Below are 19,458 nucleotides of genomic sequence, written 5' to 3'. Positions count from 1 at the left end.
GGTGTGAGTTCAATCCTTGGGTGGGCACTTAGGGAACTAGGGTGTAAAAAAAAAAAAGAAGTCAGGGGATTGGTCCTGCTTTGAGCAGGGGGTGGGACTAGATGATCTCCTGAGGTCCCTTCCAACCCTGAGGTTCTCTGATATGATTCTATGTGCCCATGGGTGGAGGCTACAGCCGTGCTGGCATTTCCTACTAGCAGTGTAGATTTTCTACAACTCTTTGAACACTTTGGTTGTAGCCTAAACCAGAGGTTTGGTGTCTTTTATATTTTTTATTTAATGTCCTTTAACTCCTCCTGCTAAATGGCTGGGATGGTGGACGATAGATGCTTAGTGGAGCAGTCACTGTCCTGCCTTCTACCAGCTTCCAATGGAAATATCTAATATGGGCCTGGCTGTGCAGTGAAAGCAGGTTAACTGCAGTGCCTGGCCCATGAGTGAGGGGTGGGCATAGCTGCGACAGTGCCTAGGCCACAATCAAAACCAAGTCATTGTGCAGCGGAAAGAGGTTTCACGTCTTCCTCTGATGAGTGCAGGGTGAGTCCCCCCCAGGGTTATGCTGTTTGAACAATAAACTGAGCACCTCTCCTGCAGCCGCATACAAATTCAGGCTTCTGTTTGTCCTACACGTGGCCGTCGGCCCTTATGGCACAGCTGAGGGGGTAACACGGTTCCTTCTGGGGGGCTGGAGAGGAGGCTCTGCTGCACCAGGAGAAACTGGGACCTAGGACTAGACGGGACCTCCTGGATCACTGTGTGTAGATCCCTATTGCAAGCAACCGTCACAAGCTCACCAAGCTCCATCTTCAGTTGATAAGCCTGAGCTTTTACGCACAGAATGTATCCGCTCAAGGGAAAAGCTAATGGCTGGGGGCTGAGTCCTTTGGATGCATGCAAGCCTAGCCAAAGGATTTCTGTTAAATTTTGATACAGAAAGGCAACGTCGAAGAGAAACCACCTCTGAAGTCGCGCTAGACTTTTGCTTTGACTCAGAGCTCTTGCTTAGCGCTGGGGCCAGCAGGTGCCGAATTCCAAGCGTCAAACTCCATGAGCTAAGTAACCAGGTTCAGGATGTACAGACCTTTGATGGGTGCAAACCCCCTGGTGCGTACCTGGTACCCCGGGTTCTGCTGTTGGGAGCTGCTGTGTTTGTAATTCAGAAGAGCAGTGGTAGGAGCATAACTGCCCAGCAGGGGAAGGTTATAATCACACGGAAGACGTGAAATTGGCACTGGCCTGTAACTTAGCTGAACTGAAGAGAAGGGAAACAATGGCCTAAGGATCAGGACAGGAGCTGCCTGGGTGTGAGGGCCCTAGTGTCTGGGACATTTACAACTAGACTGGGCCAGCAGGGCACTGGGCTGGGCAGCAGGAGGCCTGGGGCTGAACACTGGCCCTGCTGATGACCTGAGGCAGGGCACGTCTTCCCTCCTTGCTCTTGGTGGTTTGGGGCAAGACTGACCGCTGGAGGGGTGGTGCCCAGCACGCTCTAAGGCCATACAGCAGCTGAGGCGGATAAATTGCTGGGTTCTCAAACTGCTCCCACCCTGCCAGCAGCTCCCCTCCAGCCTGGAGGTCTCAGCTCCCCCGGTAACTGCAGGAATCACTTCTGTGGGAAGGTGTCGCCGCGGTACTGCTCAGCGGCGGCCGAGGAGTGCGCTCAGCGCCGAGCGAGTGATGCTCTCCCTGCACTGCCCCAGGCTTTGCCTTAAGCTCCATGCTCGGGATTGTAGCTTCTCCCTGCTGCTGTTTCACTCCCTGGAGAGACGGGGGGGGGATATCTTCTCTGCTGGCCCAGCGGCGGGGGTGACGGATGGGTTTGAGCGCACAGAGCTCCAGGCTGTCAGCTCAACACCACCACCCCCATGGGCCCAACCTCCTACCCCAGCCCTGCACGCACCAAGGGATGGAGGCGCCGTTTCACACGCTGGCCGAGGAGGCCGCACGGGAGCAGCCAGGCACTGGCGCCGTAGTGGGTTTATTAGCAGTTCGGCGCTGGATTAAACCAGGCCTCCCAGCCAGGATATAAAAATAATGTCTACAAAGGAGCAGGGCCTGGTTCTTCAAGGCATAGTATAAGTTACACATTCATTCCCCCCTCCCACCCCCTACCCCCGCGTTGTGATGAGCGGCTGGGAGTGATACCAAGCAGTTGGCATTTTGCCTCTTAATTACAGCAGGAAGCGCCCACAGCGCTGGCCGGGCACGAGCCCCGGCAGCTGTGAGCCCTGAGCCAGGGCGCGGGAAGGGGGCTAGCACAGTGGTAAACGCCCCTTGGAACGAAGAGCTCTGCTGTGCCAGCAGGCGCCTCTCCTCCAGCAAGCAGGGGCCTGCGCCAGGCCAGCAGCGAATGGGTCTGAGGCGTGAGCCGCGGGGCGGGGGAGCTGCAGCACCCAGGCCTCGCTGGAGCTGGCTGCGGGTTACACGCTGCGCCCGGGGTTGCTGCAGCTGGCCAGGGCCACGTGCCTGCGCTGCAGCCAGGATGGCACAGCTGGCAATAGGGGCACCCGTGCAGCCAGCTGTGTGCGCTTAGGGCTTTGCTAGACGTGCCCAGGCCAGTTGGTCGGACTGTCACTCATTGCCTGGGCAAGGCTTAGCCGTACAAGGGGCTCCAGCCCGGCCCAGGGCATTGCGGGCACTCGGTCTGAGCTGCGGCACCAGCCCAGCCTTGGGGGGTTGCAGCTGTTATGGGGAAAGGGTGACACCTTGTGGTGACATGAGGAAGAGTGATGCTCTGCCCCTGTTGATTGAGCCTCCCTGGTTCCTGGGGATGAGAGAGGGGCTGCTCCCATGATCCAAGTGAGACTCTTGGGGACAGAGGTGCATATGTAAGACAAAGCCCCTCGGAGCAGGACGGCTGGTCAACCTCCTCCCACCTGCCAGCCAAGAGGGTCTGTGCTCTCCCTGCCCTGTAGGCCCCCCTGGGCGCTCTGTCCTCACGACCGCTCAGAACAGGGCAGGGAGCAAAGCAGTGTCACGGCCTAGTCGGGGGCTGGGGTCGGGGTCAGCTCCCCCGCAGCAGGAGGCGGCCAGTCAGGCCAGGGGAGGGGAGGTCACAGGACAAGATGCAGCCCATGGACTGTACCCGCCAAGCCAGACAGTGGCTGCCAGGCCCCAGGAAGGCAGGGCTAGAACAGACCACAACGCACAGCTGCCACACGCACAACATCCCCCTCCCCCCCCCGCCAGTGACTTGGCGGCTGCCTGGCCGGGGGGAGAGCCCTGTGCCAGACGTGCAGGGGGCAGGGCTGGTTTGCGGGGGAAGGGTGTGCATGGCACCAGCTGGCGCTCGGAGCAGTTAAGCGGCTGGAAGCTGCGAGCAGGGATTCTCCCACTGGTGTGAGAGTCCTTGGTTCAGGCCAGTGGCCATGGTGGCCCAGTCCCCGTGGGTCACATCCACCCCGTCTCCCCTGGCGGGGCAGAGCGGCACTGCTGCCTGGCCTCCTCTAGGCAGGGCCTCGCTGTAGGCGGGCCGGTCACAGCGAGATGTCAGAGGTCACCTGGAGGCTCTGCCCAGCGGGTCGTTTCTTGGCGCTGGACCGGCCGGTGTCGCCGCGCCTGTACGGCTGGTTCCGCAGACCTGTGCCCAGAGAAAACAGAGCCTGGTTGGAGCCTGGCCAGCAAGGGGGAACCACGCAGCCCTTTGCACCTGCCCTGAGGGGGTGAGAGCAACTCCCCTCACTGGTGCCTGTCACCCCCAGCAGATGCCGTGCAGCCGCTGCTGGCTGTGGGGTGGGAGGGGCCTTTCCCATCCAGCCGGCACGGGAGGAAGCGGAGCGCCAGGAGCCGGGGACATGGCCTCCCACTGCAACGCCTGCCCAGCCCGCTGGGCCTCCCCGTTCTGTGCTGGCGCCAAGGGAAGCACGCTGCCTCCTGGCACCCGCAGCTTGTCTAGGCTCTGCCGTCCCCACACGGACCAGGCCCAACCCTGCTGAGCCTGAGCGCAAACGAGATCAAAGCAGCGTGGGCAGGGGAGTGACGGACAGGCGGACGTGAGCCCCCGGCCGACTCGCGTGCGGGCAGGGGATTGGGGCAGCCGAAAAGCGTCGTCCTGCCTGAAGCGCCCCCAGCTCAAGGGGAACAGGCTGAATTCCCAGCAGGCGCGTGCACCGGAATCTGCTCCCCCAGCCAAGGCCGGCCCAGGCACCCAGCTCCCCAGGCAGGCGTTACCTAGCGCTACAGGGGGCTCTCCTCACTGACGCTGGCCTCGCACAAGAGCCGGGACGAGCGCTTGCCTGTCCGGGCTGTGAAAGGAACTGTCTTCAGCGCTGAGCAGAGCGATCCGCCAGAGGCAGCAGAAGGGGGGGCAGAGAGAGAGAGAGCAGGAGAGAGCAGCAGCAGGAGGTGAGGCCAAGGAGGTGAGAGACAGACCGAGGTGCATGGAGAGAGCTCAGCCCTGGCCAGCGGCCGCTGCATCGCTGCGTCGAGCCCCCCCCGGGGGGGATGACTTGAGCCTGCCCCCTCAGCTGCTGGGCAGGACAGTTCAGCCCAAGCCCAGGGGATGGCTCCACTGTTGGCACAGTCCAGGGAGATTTGGGGGGCTGGAGATCCAGGGGCGTTACAGAAAGGCAGCAGGGAGCCCCCAGGCAGAGAGACTCAGTCCCGGCCCGGGCCGCTCTTTGCACACACTCATGCACTGCCAGCTACCAGTGCCTAGCACCAGCCCGCTGCACAGATGGGGGGACCCATCCCCCGAGAGGATGCAGCTCGCCCCAAGCACGGCAGGAACAGAGCCTGGGAGTCCTGACAGCTGCTCCCTGCTCCAGCTACGGCAGCCCACTGGTACCTCCCAGGTCTCCACCACCCCGAGCCCCAGGGGAGGGGACAGCAGGGGATGGTGCCTTGGGAAGCGAGGCCGGAGCACGGCCCTGGGATTGGCAGCTGGCTGCAGCAATGGTGTGTGCCACATGGCAGGTGTGGGAACGGGGGCGGGGGTTAGTGGTCATGTGACCAAAGAAAACTCATCACAGATCTTTCTGGTACCCACCTGGCCAGGCCCCGGATCTGCACCAGTGGCTACGGTTAGTTCCCTTGGGCGTCAGGCTGTGGGTTCACGCCTGGGAGACCCCGCTGGTCTTACCTGAAATAATATCCTCAATGGCACCATCTCCTCCCTCGTAAATGAGGGGCTCCTTCACCAGCTGCTTCTTCTTCAGCTCAGCGATCATGTCCATCTGCTGGCGCTTGGCCTTGGGGACAGGAGACTGCGGTAGCCACCGTGGAAAGGAGAGAAGTTAGTGCCCTCAGCCACCCGGCCCCTCACAGACAGGGTCTCCTTCTTCGATAGGAGGAGACCCCAAAGCACTTCACCCACCACAGAACTGCAGCCACCTCTGGGGTGGAGCACGGCAGCCGTGTACCAGCACATGGCAATGCTACACTCCGGCTTATGAGAGGAAGTGAAGAAGAATCCAATGGCCAGGGGAGGTTTTAGGGAGGCAGAACGTGGGAGCTGGCATGAGGCTGGCTCTGACACCCCCCCTCCTGGGAAAGGCACCCCAGGCTCCGGAACAAGCACGTGGGACAGGTGCCTGGTGTCATGGCTGTGGGATGAAGCGGCGCCCAGCTCGGGGGGTTGCAGCTTTGCTCGTACCTTTGGCTCCGGCTTGCTGGGGGAATTGGACTCCACTTCTTTGGCAGCTGCTTCCTCTTTCCTCCACAGCTCGATGTCGTGCTCCACTTTCTTGGGAGGAGAACGGTGTGGGTACTGGTCAGAGGGGCTGGGGCTCTCCACCCCACCGCCCTGGAGGCAGACCCACCCCGCCTCCTGCCTGCCAGGGATCGCAGCAGAGGAGCTTGCAAAGCCTGTCTGGAACTGGGGGGCCAGTCTTTGGGCAGACCCTGCTCGAGCCGGCACATGGCCTCTGAGTGCCATGGGGCTCTGTGCCCATCCCTCATGGATCCCAGACCCAGTCTGCCCAGCTAACACGCCCTGCATCAGTGGGGCCACTGGGTCCTTGCTGGCGTAGGCCAAAGCCGATTCCCAGGGCTGCTGCCATCCTCTTGCCGTGGTCGCCCCACGGGCTGCAGGGCAGCGTGGCCTCTCCCCCCGGCCCCTGGGGCCCCTTTACCTTATAGGCCTTGACGAAGCGCACAAAGATGGGGAAGAACATGGTGGGGGGGCTGGTCTTGGGGTTCTCGCCGAAGTACTCCACAGCTGACTCATAGGCCTCCTGCCGGCAGGGGGGACCCGTTAGCGCAGCCACCCCCAGGTAGATTCCCGGGCCGGGGTCCTGGAGGCCCCACTCCCATCTCCCTGCTCCCAGGCTGGCATCCTGCTCTGTCTAGGGGTGCACGGCACTACCCAGGAACGCTGCCTGCTTCCCACCCCCACCCCCTCAGCGTGCCCCCGACCCCATTGGAAGCCTGCTCCAGAGGCAGAGCCCCCCCAGCAACCCCAACCGAGCCCTCCCCCTGCTCCGCCAACAGGCCCCGGCCTTCCAGCCAGGTCCCCTTCTGGGCCAAGCGCGCCCTCCGCTCGGCCCCCACACCAGAGCATCAGCCCCCCGCCCACCCCACTAGGCAGACTCGGTCCCGCTCCCTCGCCAGAGCATCGGCCCCCCCGGCCTGGGGCGACCCACCTACCTGGGCGGTCTTGCTGTCAGTCTGCAGCTTCTCCATCACCTCCGTGTTGGCCTTGAGGAAGTCCTTGAGCACCTGGCTGTCGTCCTGCCGCAGGAACTCCTTGCGGGTCAGCTCCATGCCCCGCTGCAGGGCCCTCATGTCCTGCAACACGCTGTCCAGGGACACTGGGCGGGAGAGGAGAACGGCGCGTCAGGGCTGCAGGGCCTGGGCTGCCCTGAGCTCCCAGCCCTCCCTTCAGGGCCCGGCTCCTCCGACAGGCTTCACGCAGCCCTGTCCGGAGCAGGGACTCGGCCTCCAGCTCCACTCCCCAGGGCTCGGGCCTGGCCCCGCCTGCGGGCACCCGGAGCCCCCGCCATGCCCGCTACCTGAGCCCGCCTTGTCCAGGAAGTGCAGCTCGGTGTGGAAGCCCGTCAGCTCCGGGTACTTCTCCAGGATCACCCGCACGATGTAGTGCAGCAGCGTCTGCTTCCGGTTCGTTGACTTCATCTCCAGCAGCTGGGGGACGGCAGAGTCAGGCTGGGGCCGTGCCCAGGTGGCCACCCGCAGAACCGGCACCCAGCCGCCAGCCCCCTGCCGCCTCCACGTGCCCGTACCCAGCTGCCACCGTCTGCCCCGTAGTGTCCCCCCCGCCCATACCCAGCCCCCACCCTCCCCCCCCACCCCATACCCAGCCGCCCCCCACCTCATACCCAGTCACCACCCTCTGCCCCCAGCCTATACCCAGCCGCCCCCCACCTCATACCCAGCCGCCCCCCGTCGCCCCCCACCTCATACCCAGCCCCCACCCTCCTCCCCCCCACCCCATACCCAGCCGCCCCCCACCTCATACCCAGTCACCACCCTCTGCCCCCTCGGGTCCCCCCCACCCATACCCAGCCGCTCCCCTCTGCCCCCCCATACCCAGCCGCCCCCCTCCGCCCCCCACCTCATACCCAGCCCCCACCCTCTGCCCCCTCGGGTCCCCCCCACCCATACCCAGCCGCCCCCCTCTGCCCCCCCATACCCAGCCGCCCCCCACCCCATACCCAGCCGCCACCCTCCGCCCCCTAGTTTCCCCCCACCCATACCCAGCCGCTCCCCTCTGCCCCCCCATACCCAGCCGCCCCCCTCTGCCCCCTAGTGTCCCCCCGCCCATACCCAGCCACCACCCTCCGCCTCCTACCTCATACCCAGCTGCCCCCCCTCCACCCCCCCATACCCAGCCCCCACCCTCCGCCCCCCCATACCCAGCCGCCCCCATCTGCCCCCTAGTGTCCCCCCCACCCATACCCAGCCGCCCCCCTCCGCCCCCTGCCTCATATTCAGCCGCCCCCCTCCTTATACCCAGCTGCCAACGTCTGCCCCGTAGTGTCTCCCCCGCCCATACCCAGCCACCACTCTCCGCCTCCTACCCCGTACCCAGCTGCCCCCCTCCTCATACCCAGCCGCCCCCCTTCGCCCCCCACCTCATTCTAGGTCACCACCCTCTGCCCCCAGCCTATACCCAGCCGCCCCCCACCCCATACCCAGCCGCCCCCCTCCTCATACCCAGCCGTCCCCCTTCGCCCCCCACCTCATACCCAGTCACCACCCTCTGCCCCCAGCCTATACCCAGCCGCCCCCCGCCCCATACCCAGCCGCCCCCCTCCGCCCCATACCCAGCCACCCCCCTCCTCATACCCAGCCGCCCCCCTTTGCCCCCCACCTCATACCCAGCCACCACCCCCCGCCCGCCTCCCCATACCCAGCTGCCCCCCTCCACCCCCTGCCCCATACCCAGCCACCCCCCTTCGCTCCCCACTTCATACCCAGCCACCACCCTCCGCCCCCCCATACCCAGCCGCCCCCATCTGCCCCCTAGTGTCCCCCCCACCCATACCCAGCCACCACCCTCTGCCTCCTACCCCATACCCAGCTGCCCCCCTCCGCCCCCCTATACCCAGCTGCCCCCCCACCCCCCCATACCCAGCCACCCCCCTCTGCCCCCTTGTGTCCCCCCTGCCCATACCCAGCCGCCACCGTCCGCCCCCCGCCTCATACCCAGCCTCTGCTCCCTGCCACCCCCCAGTGCCCATACCCAGCCACCACCCCCGAGCCTGCCAACCCCCCAGAGCCCACACCCAGCCAGCACCGCTCACCCCCTACCAACCTCCTGCTCCCTTCAGTTCCCAGCTGCCACTGTCCACCTCCTGCTAGTGCCCCCAGTGCCCACACCCAGCCAGCCGCAGCCCTCCCTGGCATGATCTCCTCTCACTGTTCATGCCCTGGCAGTGAAAGCAGACTCTGCAGACCCTCTGATCTAGTGCTGGATTTCCTCACCGGGGGCAGACCTGGCTGACAGAGTCAGGAGCCCCCAGATGCCAGCTCCCCACTCCCCCAGCGCGAGACCCCCGCCCGCCTTGTCCGGTCACAGCAGGACTATCAGGACTCCTGTCCCCAAGGACCTGTGGGCCGAGGGGGGCCCTTCTCCCCAACAACCTACCGCATCGAGGCTCTGCAGCCGGAAGCCGTAGGCCGCTCCACGCTTGCTGCTGTTCATGTAGTTCCCGAAGGCCAGGACGATCTGCAGAGAGATGGCTGCTAACAATCACCAGGCAGGGGCAGCGCCGGGCAGCTCTGCCAGGCTGTGGCTCCCATGGGCAGCCGGGGCCCAGGGCGCCCATCCCTGTTAGCCAGCCAGTGGGGGCACCCCCTGGAGTGGGGAAGTGGCCTGGGCACGGGGCAGGAAGGCACCGAAACTCATCCCAGATACCCAGCCGGGCAGCTCCGGACACCAGCCAACTGGCTGCAGGATGCCTGGGGGAGTCTTTGCACCCAGCCCCTCCCCCCCAGCCTAGCCTGGACCCTCCCCCCAGCCCAGCCCCTGCCCCGCAGCCAACACAGGAGCCCAGCCCAGCCCAGCCTGGGCCCTCCCCGTCCAGCCCAGCCCCTGCCCCTAAAGAGCAGCCCCCCTGCCCCGCAGGAGCTTCTGAGCAAGCCCAGCCCAGGCACTGGAACCCCCCTCCCCGCGGGGGCTGCTCCCCGTGGGGTCGGCCCCAGCCCCTCACCTCCAGGATGTTGCGGAGCTTGGTCGAGGACTTGAGGGACATGGAGGCGGCGATGATGGCGTTGAGTTGCTGCCGGCAGAGGGAGAGGCAGGTGAGAGGGGCCAGCAAGGCACAGCCTGGCTCCAAAGCGCCTGCAGAGACTGCTTCCCGCTCAGCCAAACCACCCCTCCCCCATCAGCACAAGCCCCCCCCGCAGGAGTCTCCCCAGGCATCCCCACCAGGGAGCCCCCAACAGTACCCAGAGCTGGGCGCCGAGCCCTGCCCCAAACAAGGGTCCCACCCACCCTGCACGCACCGTCACACGGGCCCCAGTGCTTCCAGACAGCCACCACCACTCGGCCTGGGCTCTGGACCCACTCACCCCAAGGCCCTGGCCTGACCTGCAGCCCCTGCCACCCCAGCCCTGGGCTCCCCCGGCTTGGCCGCTGTCACGGAGTGGGGGGAGTCGGGGCCCGGCCCCCCCGGCCTCCTGCGATTCACCGGGACTCTCAGCCAGCCGGGAAAGCAGGTGGTTTATTTAGACGACAGGACCACAGTCCCAGAGAGGCCTTGCCGGTACAGACAACAGGACCCCCCAGTTAGGTCCATCTTGGGGGGCAGGGAGGCCAGAGCCGCATTGGAAAACCAGAGCCCCATCTGGGCTCCCCTCCATTTCCCAGCCAGCTCCAAACTGAAACTCCCTCCAGCCTCTCACTCAGCCTCCCCCCGGCTCCTCCCCCAGCCTTTGTCCAGATTCCCCGGGCAGAGGTGTCACCTGGCCTCCACCCCCCTCCTGGTTCTCATGTCACGTGCTCAGGTCTCCTCCCTCAAGGACAGTCTCCCATCCCCAATGCAGCCAGTCCCAGCCAAACTCCCCTGCAACCTTCCCAGGCCAACACTCCCCACTCAGCATTCAAAGACCACGTCAAGAACATTCCCAGTTCCTCCCGGCCGCCCCGGCCCTGGGCTCTCCCACCCCATGGCTCAGTTGAGGCACCACCGTCCTGGCGGGTTGCCCTCCTCACTATCCCAGCCCTGGGGGTGAGCTGCCCATGCAGACGTCCCCCAGTGCACAGGGCGGCTCTGAACTAGCTTGAGATGTACCAAGGCAGTTCCCTGATCCCCCAGCCTTTCTGCCCGTGATCCCCCAGCCTTTCTTTGGAGGCCTGCGGTGCTTCTCAGCATCCCCAAACCCCTGCTCCCTGATCTCGTCGAGTCCCGGAGGAGGCCCGGGCGGGAGCGTTCTGACCTCACTCCCCCTGGCCCCCGGCAGAGCCCCCGCCCGGGTCACCGCAGGTGCAGGCCAGGCGGCCGCCTGCTCTGGCCCATACCGGCATCAGGAGCTGGGCGGTGTCGCTGAAGTTGCCCAGGAACGTCATGATGTTCATGCGCTCGGCGAGGCGAGGGATTCGGCTGAATTTGATCATGAAGACGTCCTCGTCCGACAGCTCCTCCAGCGGCCGCTGCTCCTTCTCGTACTTGCGGATCAGCGTGAGCTCGTATTCGGTGGGCAGGAAGCGCTGCAGCAGCTCCAGGAAATCCAGGCTCAGGCTCTGCAAGTCGTACCTGGGGGAGGGAGGCAGCAGCGCACACGCAGCTACAGCCTCGCTCGCCGGGAACAGCCTTGGCCGCTCATCTCCTTGCCCTTCCCGCCCCGTTTGGCCTGCGGCTCTGGGTCAACCCTGTCCCGCCCGCGAGCTGCCGTCCCCACGCCCGGCTCGCCCTGAGCTCCCCTCCCCCCGGCCCTGTCACCTGGCCCATCTGTGTCTCAGCCCCTCCCCTCCCTGCTCCCCATTGACCAGTGGCTGATTCTCGCCGTGCTTCAGTGTCCTCCACCCTTGATGTCTCCGCTCCTCTCCCACCACACGCTCTGCCTTCTCAGTCCTCAAGCCTGGTCCACCCCCACAAGCCACCTTGACTCCCCTGCCTCTCCAGCGACCGTCTCCTCTCCGAGCACCTTGAACGCAGTGTCTGCAAAGGCTGGCTGCCGTTCTCGTCCCATCGCAGGGAATTCACCAGCACAGCTACCCGTGCTACAACTACCCGGTAAGTTTCCCCATGTAGACAAGCCCTTAGACCCGCTCCAGGCCATCTCTCGCCTCTCGTACGCCATCAAATCAGCAGGGCTGCCCAGAGGATTCTGGGGGCCTGGGGTCTTCAGTGGCAGGGGGCCCCCGCTTTGGTGGTAATTCAGAGGCGGGGGGGTCCTTCCGCTCCAGGACCTGCCACTGAAGTGCCCCGAAGACCCGCGGCGGGGCCCCCTGCCGCTGAATTACTGCCGAAGTGGGACCCACCGCCGAAGTGCAGCCGGGTCTTCAGCAGTAATTCAGCGGCGGGGGGCCCCCGCCATGGGTCTTCGGGACACTTCGGCGGCAGGTCCCGCTTCAGCGGTAATTCGGCGGCAGGGGGTCCTTCTGCCCCGGAGTGGAAGGACCCCCCACCGGCGAAGACCGGGAGCAGAAGAAGCTCTGGGGGCCCGGGCCTGCGAGAGTTTTCCGGGGCCCCACTTGCCCCCCCCTTTGGGCAGTCCTGCAAATCAGCTCTCACCAAAGTCTAACAGCCTCTTCCCAGCCAAAAGCCAGGGCTCCTCTCTATCCTCTTCCTCCTCAACCTCTCGACACCAGCGACAGCGACAGCTCCCTGCTTCCAATCCCGTCCTCCCTCCGCTCTCATCCCAGCCCTCTCCCGCTGTCCCTGCATTACCCTGTTCGCTGGGCCCCCCTGTCCTCTCTGTGGGCATCCCCTGCTCCTCTCACTAGGCCCTCACCTCCAAGCCAGGCTTCCAATGCCAGCCTTAGTGATGCCCAGACCCGCCTAGCCCGGCCCCCTTCCCGCAGCCCTACACCTCAGCTCAGCCTCCCAACGTCAGCTCCTGGACGTCCAGCCAGCAACTTCAGCTCAGCTGAGCTTTGGGTTCCTTCTCCCCATCCCAGACCATCACCTGGGCGTCTCCTCCCCCAGGCCCTGGCTCTGTGTCCAAGCCGTGTGCTCCTCACTAGCTCCCCCGTCTCCTGCCAGCCCCGGGGGACTCACGTCTGGATGGCCTTGCAGATGCTGTCGATGCTGAGGCCGCCCTTGCGGAGCGTGATGGCCAGGTTCTTGGCTCGGTTGGACTCGATCAGCGTCACCTTGCTGGGGGCCTTCTGAGCAGCCTTCACCTTCAGGGAGCTGATGTCTAAGCTGGGGCCCTGAGCCTTCGTCTTGAACTGCTCCTCGAAGTCGTTCATGTCCAGTTCCTGCGGGGAGGGGGGCGGAGGGGCAGAATGCAGCAGCACGGAGATGGAGAGAGGGAGGGGGAGTGCAAGGAGGGGGGGAGCCCGTTCCTCTAGGGCTGGGCCAGGTTCCTACTGGTGACATCCATGAAACTGTCCCAGCGCCAGAGAGCCCCTCTCCAGGGTGCTGAAGCGCCTCCTCCAGCCACCTTTCCCAGCACTTCCCTCCGCTGCCGCATCTCGCCTCTCTGGGCTGGGAGAGGAGGCTGGGCTGGGTGCCCCAGTTTCGCGGCACCGGGCTGCCGGTCTGGCCTGCAGGCCGTTCGGGCAGCGTCCACGCAGCACAGCTCAGAGCCAGCTCCGCCCCTCCGCCCCTCACCCAGGGCAAGGCAGCCTCACCTGCAGGACCTTCTCGTCGTTGAGCTCGTTGAAGATGGTCCCGTTGATCTGGGTGGGTTTCAGAGCCACCCAGTTGAAGATGGGCATTCTGAACTTGGTCTGAATCGGCTTCTTGATCTTGACAGCTAGCGGGGAGAGGGAGGGAGAGGAGGGGGCTGGAAAGCGTGCCAGGAGCGCCCACAGAACCAGCCTGCGGCGCCAGGACAACCGGGACCGCACAGCTCCTCCAACACCATCACAAAGCTTGCGGAAGGGTTTTCACGCCTCCATGAGAGCTAGTGCCTTGTGGGCAATCTCCTTTCCCTGGAGCCCGGCTCTGCCGCCAGAGGCAAGGCGGCAGATGGACCCATGTTCCGATCCAGTCGGCAGAAGGGCAGGGACCAGGCTAAGCGGCCACGGGTGTGATACTGAGTTAGACGGACCCGTGGTCTAATACAGGCTGGCAAGGGGGTTTCACGGCTAGGTCAGGGGGTCAGATCGGCCCCAGGTCATTTTCAGCTGAAGGCTGTTTGGAGATGGCTGTGAAGTGATGGGTGAGATCAATCTCCACATCACACCCAAACCCAGTCCCCCGGCTGGCCCAGCGGAGGCTGAGGGCTGTCAGGACCAGGGGACTAACCGTCCCTTTTGTGGTGTAACTGATGCTGGCCAAGCGACGCCTGCTCTGTGGATAACCAGGGGACCCGTCTCCCCAGGGCACCCCCGGCCCCTCTGCCCAGCGCTGTGCTCTGGCTCTCACCCTGCACACGCCATCCCACATGGACACCATCACGTCCTGGAAACTGGACTCACCTGAACTGGCTGCTGGGGTTGGGCCGCTGACCTCTCCAGCTGGCATTCCCAGGGGTGGGGGCGGAGGGGGAGGAGGGGCTGGGCCACCCTCCACCGAGAGGGGAGGAGGTGGTGGGATTTCGACCCCGGGAAGGGGCGGGGCAGGCGGAGGGGTGTCGCTCCCAGGAAGGGGTGGAGCTGGAGGGGGTGCAGAAGGTTGGGCTTGCTGCTGAGAAGGCAGGTTGGCAGAGTCAGTGTCTTCGGTGTGGGGCAGTGGGGGAGGCGGAGGAATCGTCTGGGCAGCAGCAGGGGGCGGCAGTGGGGAGCAAATGGAAGGAGATGTGAAATCTGCAAAGTAAGAGAGAGAAATGTCACCCATCCACCCTGCCAGCAATGGAGTGACTAGGCTCAGCAAGAGGCATCTGTCCCCAGCCACTGACCTGCTGAGTGACCTTTGGCAAGTCACCGTCCCCCTCTGTGCCTCGGTTTCCCCATTTGTACCGTTGGTGTATGATGCCGACCCTCCTCTGTAAAGTGCTTTCAGATGCTCAGCCGGGAGGGGCAGACAGACATATCTGTGCTTTGGGACATATCCGTGCAGCACCTGGCACGGGGCCCCGATCCCAGGAAGCGGCCCGTGTGCACCATGGGAAGAACACAGGCAGCCCGTGGGCAGCAGGGCAGCACCAGCATGAGGCTCTTGCTGTGGGGATCCGGCCCTTTGGGGGCTCTGGGGTTTGCAGCCCCAGCCGGGACAGGCCAGAGGGGACTGGGACATGGTAACCCAGTGTTCAGAGCCTCACTCCCAATGCAGGGGTCCCATCCTATTAACCCCTGCAGCCCCCAGCTACGCTGCCCACTGAAGGTACCTGGGCTGGGAGAGGCGGAGGCTTCTACGGTAACCGTGGGGACTGCTGTGGTTTCCATGACAACAGGGACAATCTCGATGGCAACGGCTCCCTCTGGCCCACGCAGGATCCGGACTAACCCTTTCTCCTCCAGCTCCTCCAGCTTCTGCTCCAAGGCCGAGGGCCGGGCCTCCGCCAGCCTCTGCTGCTGCTGCTGCTGCTGCTGCGGGGGGGAGCTGGCTTGGCTGCTGGATTCGCTGAGCCGCTCCTGGGCAGACACACACAGCACAGCGGGCATCAGTGCCGTCCCCCTCCCCGGCAGAGGGACCCGATCCCCTGTGCCTCGCGCAGGAGCCAGCAGGGACGAGCCTGCCTGAGAGATGCAGAGAGGGGCGGGGGGATCATCCACGAACAGAGAGGCACCACCTTGCCCCCCCATCTCCGGCACTGGCAGCTCGGTGCCGGGAGCCCACCTGCAGCAGGAGGCCCCAGTCCTGGCAGCGCCGCGCCGGGAGAGGAGCCGCTCGGGGAGGCTGGCAGCAGCATTGTGAGATCTCCGTGTGGGAACATCTCCCCGCTGGAACACCCACCATTCTCCAGAACCAGCCTCTCCCCGTCTCCTTGCTCCCAGACCTCCCCCACCCCGCCCGACACCTCTTTCACTGCCCTCTGCACCTTCCCACTTGGCCGCCCCCCGCCCCTTCCCCGCTGGTCTCACCCGGAGTGTCTCTACTTCACGGCGCGTCTGGCTCAGCTGTTTCTCCAGCTCCGCGATCTTGGCCATTGACTCGTTCTCCGCATCCTGGAGCTTCTCTGTGAGCTGCGAGAGGAGCCAGCATTCAGCCAGTCCCCCACGAGCGGGGCCGTGGGGTGGGCCAGGGCACAGGCTCCCAGCATGTGGAGGGAGGAGGGGAGTTGCAGATGACAGCCCCAATGCCAGGAGCAGGCGTGTGCAGCAGACCACCTCCCCTCTACCATGCTGGGAGCCCCCTGCCCAAGAGAAAAGTCCCAGTGTCCCCCCTCCAGCAGCAAGCCCAGGCCATGGGGTCAGCGCACTCAGTGCCAGGGTCAAAGCTCCTGGGCTGATAGAGCGACAGGCAGCATGGAGGCCTCGTTCCCTGGCACCTCACATTGGCCAAAAACTGGAACAGCAGGGACCAAAGCAACCAGCCCTCCTGTCCCAGAGCTGGGCGGTGCTAGGGGCATGGAGGAGCAGCCCTGGAATCCCTCCCCGCTGTCAGGTCACAGAGACACGCTGAGCACATGGCAGCGTTTTCCTGCCCATACGCAGATCAGCTCCTGCAGACGCCCTTAGCAGGAATGGCTCCTCGCTCCCTGCCTGGTGCCCCAGGGCCCTCACCTGCCCCACTTGCTCCTGGAGGTCCTCCATGTGCTCCAGCACAGCATTCTTGGTCTCTGTGTCCTCCAGCAGGGCGCCCACGTCGAAGATGTTATCCAGGTACGCCTGGATCTGCACCTGCAGCTTGTCACTCTCCGTGTAACGCAGCCTCTGTCACAAGATAGCAAGGATCCCCGTTCAAAGCCAGGCCCAGCCCAGCCCTTAACCCTACCGGGGAGTTCAGCTGAATGCGCAGCCGCCCACACCTCCTCTTCTGGGGTCTCCGCGCAGCCTCCGGAAACACCCTGCTCCTCCTCTGGAACGTGCTCTGGGGGAGAGGGAGCCAGAGGACCCCAGTCCTAGCCCAGCCCTTCTCTGTCCCAGCATTTCCAGGCTGCGTGGCCGATAGCCCAGGCTGGGATGTCACACGTGGTGCGTGCGCAGGGGCGGCTCTAGGCATTTGGCCGCCCCAAGCACGGCAGGCAGGCTGCCTTCAGCGGCTTGCCTGCGGGAGGTCCGCCGAAGCCGCGGGACCAGCGGACTCTCCGCCGGCAAGCTGCCGAAGGCAGCCTGCCTGCCGCCCTCGCGGCAACCAGCAGAGCGCCCCCCGCAGCTTGCCGCCCCAAGCACACGCTTGGCGTGCTGGGGCCTGGAGCCGCCCCTGTGCGTGCGGACGAGGCCCATTAAAGGAGATGGCTGTAGACAGAGGATGTCCCTCGTTGAGAAGACAGTGGCTAACACCTCCAGTGATGGGGGCATACAGACCAGCCCTCTCTCCCCTCCCTCAGAACTCAGTGGTCAGAGCGGCCTCACCTCCAGATACTCATCCAGCCCCAGGTGAGTGAACTCGTATTGCAGGAAGACACGGAAGTTCATGTTCTCCACCGAGTGCACCACGATGTTGATAAACTGCATGCAGGCCACCTGCCGGGGAGCCCCAGGGTTAGCACCAGAGCCTCTCCTTCCACCGGGGCAAGCGGCGGGCGGGAGGCAGCGAGATACAAGCAGAGACACTACAACCATCAGTGAGCAGCGCCAGAAGCAGCCGCCTGGCCGCCCAGTCTTGTGACCTTGCCGCTAGAGGGTCTCATGCTAGGCACATAACCCAGCGTGCACACGCATGAGACGGCGTTTCCCATTGCTAGCCCACTAATGCGGCTGCAGAGTGCTTTACGGGACCACGGTCAAGCAAGTCAGCGCAGAGAAGAGAACCCCGGCGTCCTGCCACCCGCTCCAGAACACTGTCTCCCTTAATCAGAGCCGAAGAAATCACTGATTGGTTTTGTTTGGTGGCTAAACCCAAAATAAATAAATAAATAACTCATTTTGTTTCAAACCAAAGTGGGTTTTTTTCATTTTTTTCTCAGTGAAACAAAACCCACCACAACGATGTCACTAGCGCTGAATGCAACACTCGGAATGCCGACTTGAAACACAAACGGCAACCCGGTTTGTTTAGACATTTGCTAAACCTTTCTTGCTTTCAGGCTTTTTTGTGCCTGAAACTATTCGACGTGTTTGGCCCGAATTCCGTGCCCCGAAAAAGGAATTTTATGGTGAATTTACTATTTGCCAAAAAAGTGTCACCCAGCTGTACCCTGAACACAGCCAGGCTTAGTGGGAGGAGAGGAGGGAAGACCAGAGCCAACACAGCTGCTGGACACAGGGAAAATCAAGCCTCAAAGACCCAGTCAGGGGGGCTCCTGGCATTGGAACGGCCCCCTGCTAGCTCTGAGAGAGACCCTCCAGACTTGAAGGGGCTTCGAGTGCAGTATATAAACTACTGCCCTCTAGTGGTTTGATGTCTATGCGCACTAAAAGCCCTATTACTACTGACACCAAATGGGATTCACCCGCAGTTCAGGTGGGAGAGGCCTGGGAGTGAGATTAGAGGTTCTTTCCTCAGCGTCACACACGTGTGGTTTAACAGAGGGCCGATAGCCGTGTGTGGAGCCCTGGGTGACAGGCGGAAGGAAGGGGTGCTGCAAACAGCTCTTTCCTGCACTAAGCAGATGGAAAAACCAGCCAAGTCTTCACATCACACGAGCCCCAAAGTCAGGCAGCAGCAGCACGTTATGGATGGTTTGGGGGATGGGGCAGGTGAGGGGGCTGCCTGGCCCCCGATGTCACTTCCCCCCACCTCACCCCAAATGCTCACCATGAAGTCAATGTTACTGTCCTCATTTCGGAAATACTCCATCAGCTTCTCAAAGCGATTCTTCTCTCCGCAGACCTGTGGGCAGGAGCAGAGTCCACTCAGCATGGGTGGGTTCTGTGCCATGGGCTGCTCCCTGCCCTGCAGAGAAGCCACCCAGCGAGGGAGCCGGGCCCAGACGGTGCCATCCTGCTGCCCTAGAGAGCAGTACGGTGTCTGCCCCGCTGCCAGGCACAGTCCAAAAGGGGAGTGGGAGCGTTGCCGTGCCCGGAACGTGCGTGAGTGGGACGCGAGTGTACGTGAGAGGGTGCATGTGCACGACTGAGTGTGCCAGAGCAGACACCCCGCTCCACTGGCCTCGCCCCAGTGTAACCCCACCCCTCAGCACAGCCTGTTTCAGCTCAGAGCGCAGCACACACGGCTCGGAGCCCTCGGCAGCCCGTCTTCTGTTCCAGGGCTTGCAGGACTGAGATTTTCCTGCACTCCTAGAAATGAAGCCAAAGGCAGCTGGGGCAAAAGGGGGGTGGGGTAGATTCCCCAAGGGATCTCCAGCTCCTCCCCCCGCTACGTTACTCCAGTAGGTCAAAGCCTCCCCAACGTAAGGGACCATGCGGTGCCCAGCACATGGGGCCTGCTCTCTGACCAGGCCACCAGACGCTGCAGTACAAATCCTGGATAACAACTCGGCCCGGGATGGAACTCCAATAACTGGCATCGCTCTGCCACTAGTGCCAGGCCCAGCTGACCAGACGGCTCAATAAAGCCGATGCGTTGCTGCCCCGTGGCAGCGACCCAGAGGGGGAGAGGGAGCCCTGCACGTGGCCATGGCCAGGGCACACCAGCAGGCAGCCACACGGCGATTCCTGGAATCCCAGCTGCAGAGGGATGGAAACGTTCAGTCCATTTCAGCTACTCCTGGGCAGCCCCTTCCATGAGCCCGGTGGAGGCCGGGCCAGGCCCTGGGAAGAGCCAGGATGGGGACGTGAGGGGGGGTGGGCTGGGAACTAGAGCCAGAGAGAACCGCAGGGTGCGTCTGAGTCCAGCAGCCTCCTTGGTTCACCACGGTCCTGCCCAGGCCCCTTCCCCACCAGGAGAGACGCTGCAGCTCAGAACAGGGCCCCGCGAAGGTTGGGGCCTTTGGGTC

General features: G+C 64.0%; 1 protein-coding gene across 4 annotated transcripts in view; it reads right to left on the bottom strand.

The window, feature by feature from the left end:
- Nucleotides 1-1,817: 1,817 nt before the first annotated feature.
- The window catches only part of FMNL1 (formin like 1), a 62,067-nt gene continuing 44,426 nt past the window's right edge, over nucleotides 1,818-19,458 (bottom strand). For 2 of the 4 annotated variants that reach the window (XM_044999551.1, XM_044999552.1), the window contains 17 exons: nucleotides 18,318-18,392; nucleotides 16,973-17,083; nucleotides 16,181-16,330; nucleotides 15,539-15,640; nucleotides 14,842-15,088; nucleotides 13,994-14,320; nucleotides 13,202-13,326; nucleotides 12,624-12,826; nucleotides 10,922-11,156; nucleotides 9,612-9,680; nucleotides 9,047-9,127; nucleotides 6,951-7,080; nucleotides 6,586-6,749; nucleotides 6,072-6,173; nucleotides 5,594-5,683; nucleotides 5,081-5,204; nucleotides 1,820-3,580 (listed from right to left, as the gene is read on the bottom strand). In XM_044999551.1, coding sequence (XP_044855486.1) covers nucleotides 3,477-3,580; nucleotides 5,081-5,204; nucleotides 5,594-5,683; nucleotides 6,072-6,173; nucleotides 6,586-6,749; nucleotides 6,951-7,080; nucleotides 9,047-9,127; nucleotides 9,612-9,680; nucleotides 10,922-11,156; nucleotides 12,624-12,826; nucleotides 13,202-13,326; nucleotides 13,994-14,320; nucleotides 14,842-15,088; nucleotides 15,539-15,640; nucleotides 16,181-16,330; nucleotides 16,973-17,083; nucleotides 18,318-18,392 — 2,439 coding nt within the window. In that variant the 3' untranslated portion in view covers nucleotides 1,820-3,476. Of the gene's footprint in view, nucleotides 3,581-5,080; nucleotides 5,205-5,593; nucleotides 5,684-6,071; nucleotides 6,174-6,585; nucleotides 6,750-6,950; nucleotides 7,081-9,046; nucleotides 9,128-9,611; nucleotides 9,681-10,921; nucleotides 11,157-12,623; nucleotides 12,827-13,201; nucleotides 13,327-13,993; nucleotides 14,321-14,841; nucleotides 15,089-15,538; nucleotides 15,641-16,180; nucleotides 16,331-16,972; nucleotides 17,084-18,317; nucleotides 18,393-19,458 lie in introns of all 4 variants that reach the window. The other 2 variants (XM_044999550.1, XM_044999549.1) reach the window with 2 other exon arrangements.

The sequence above is a fragment of the Mauremys mutica genome, chromosome 25, assembly GCF_020497125.1.
Source record: "Mauremys mutica isolate MM-2020 ecotype Southern chromosome 25, ASM2049712v1, whole genome shotgun sequence".
Classification (NCBI taxonomy): Eukaryota; Metazoa; Chordata; order Testudines; family Geoemydidae; genus Mauremys; species Mauremys mutica.
The sequence above is the reverse complement of the archived record's forward strand: the minus strand, read 5'-3'. Positions and strand labels throughout refer to the sequence as shown.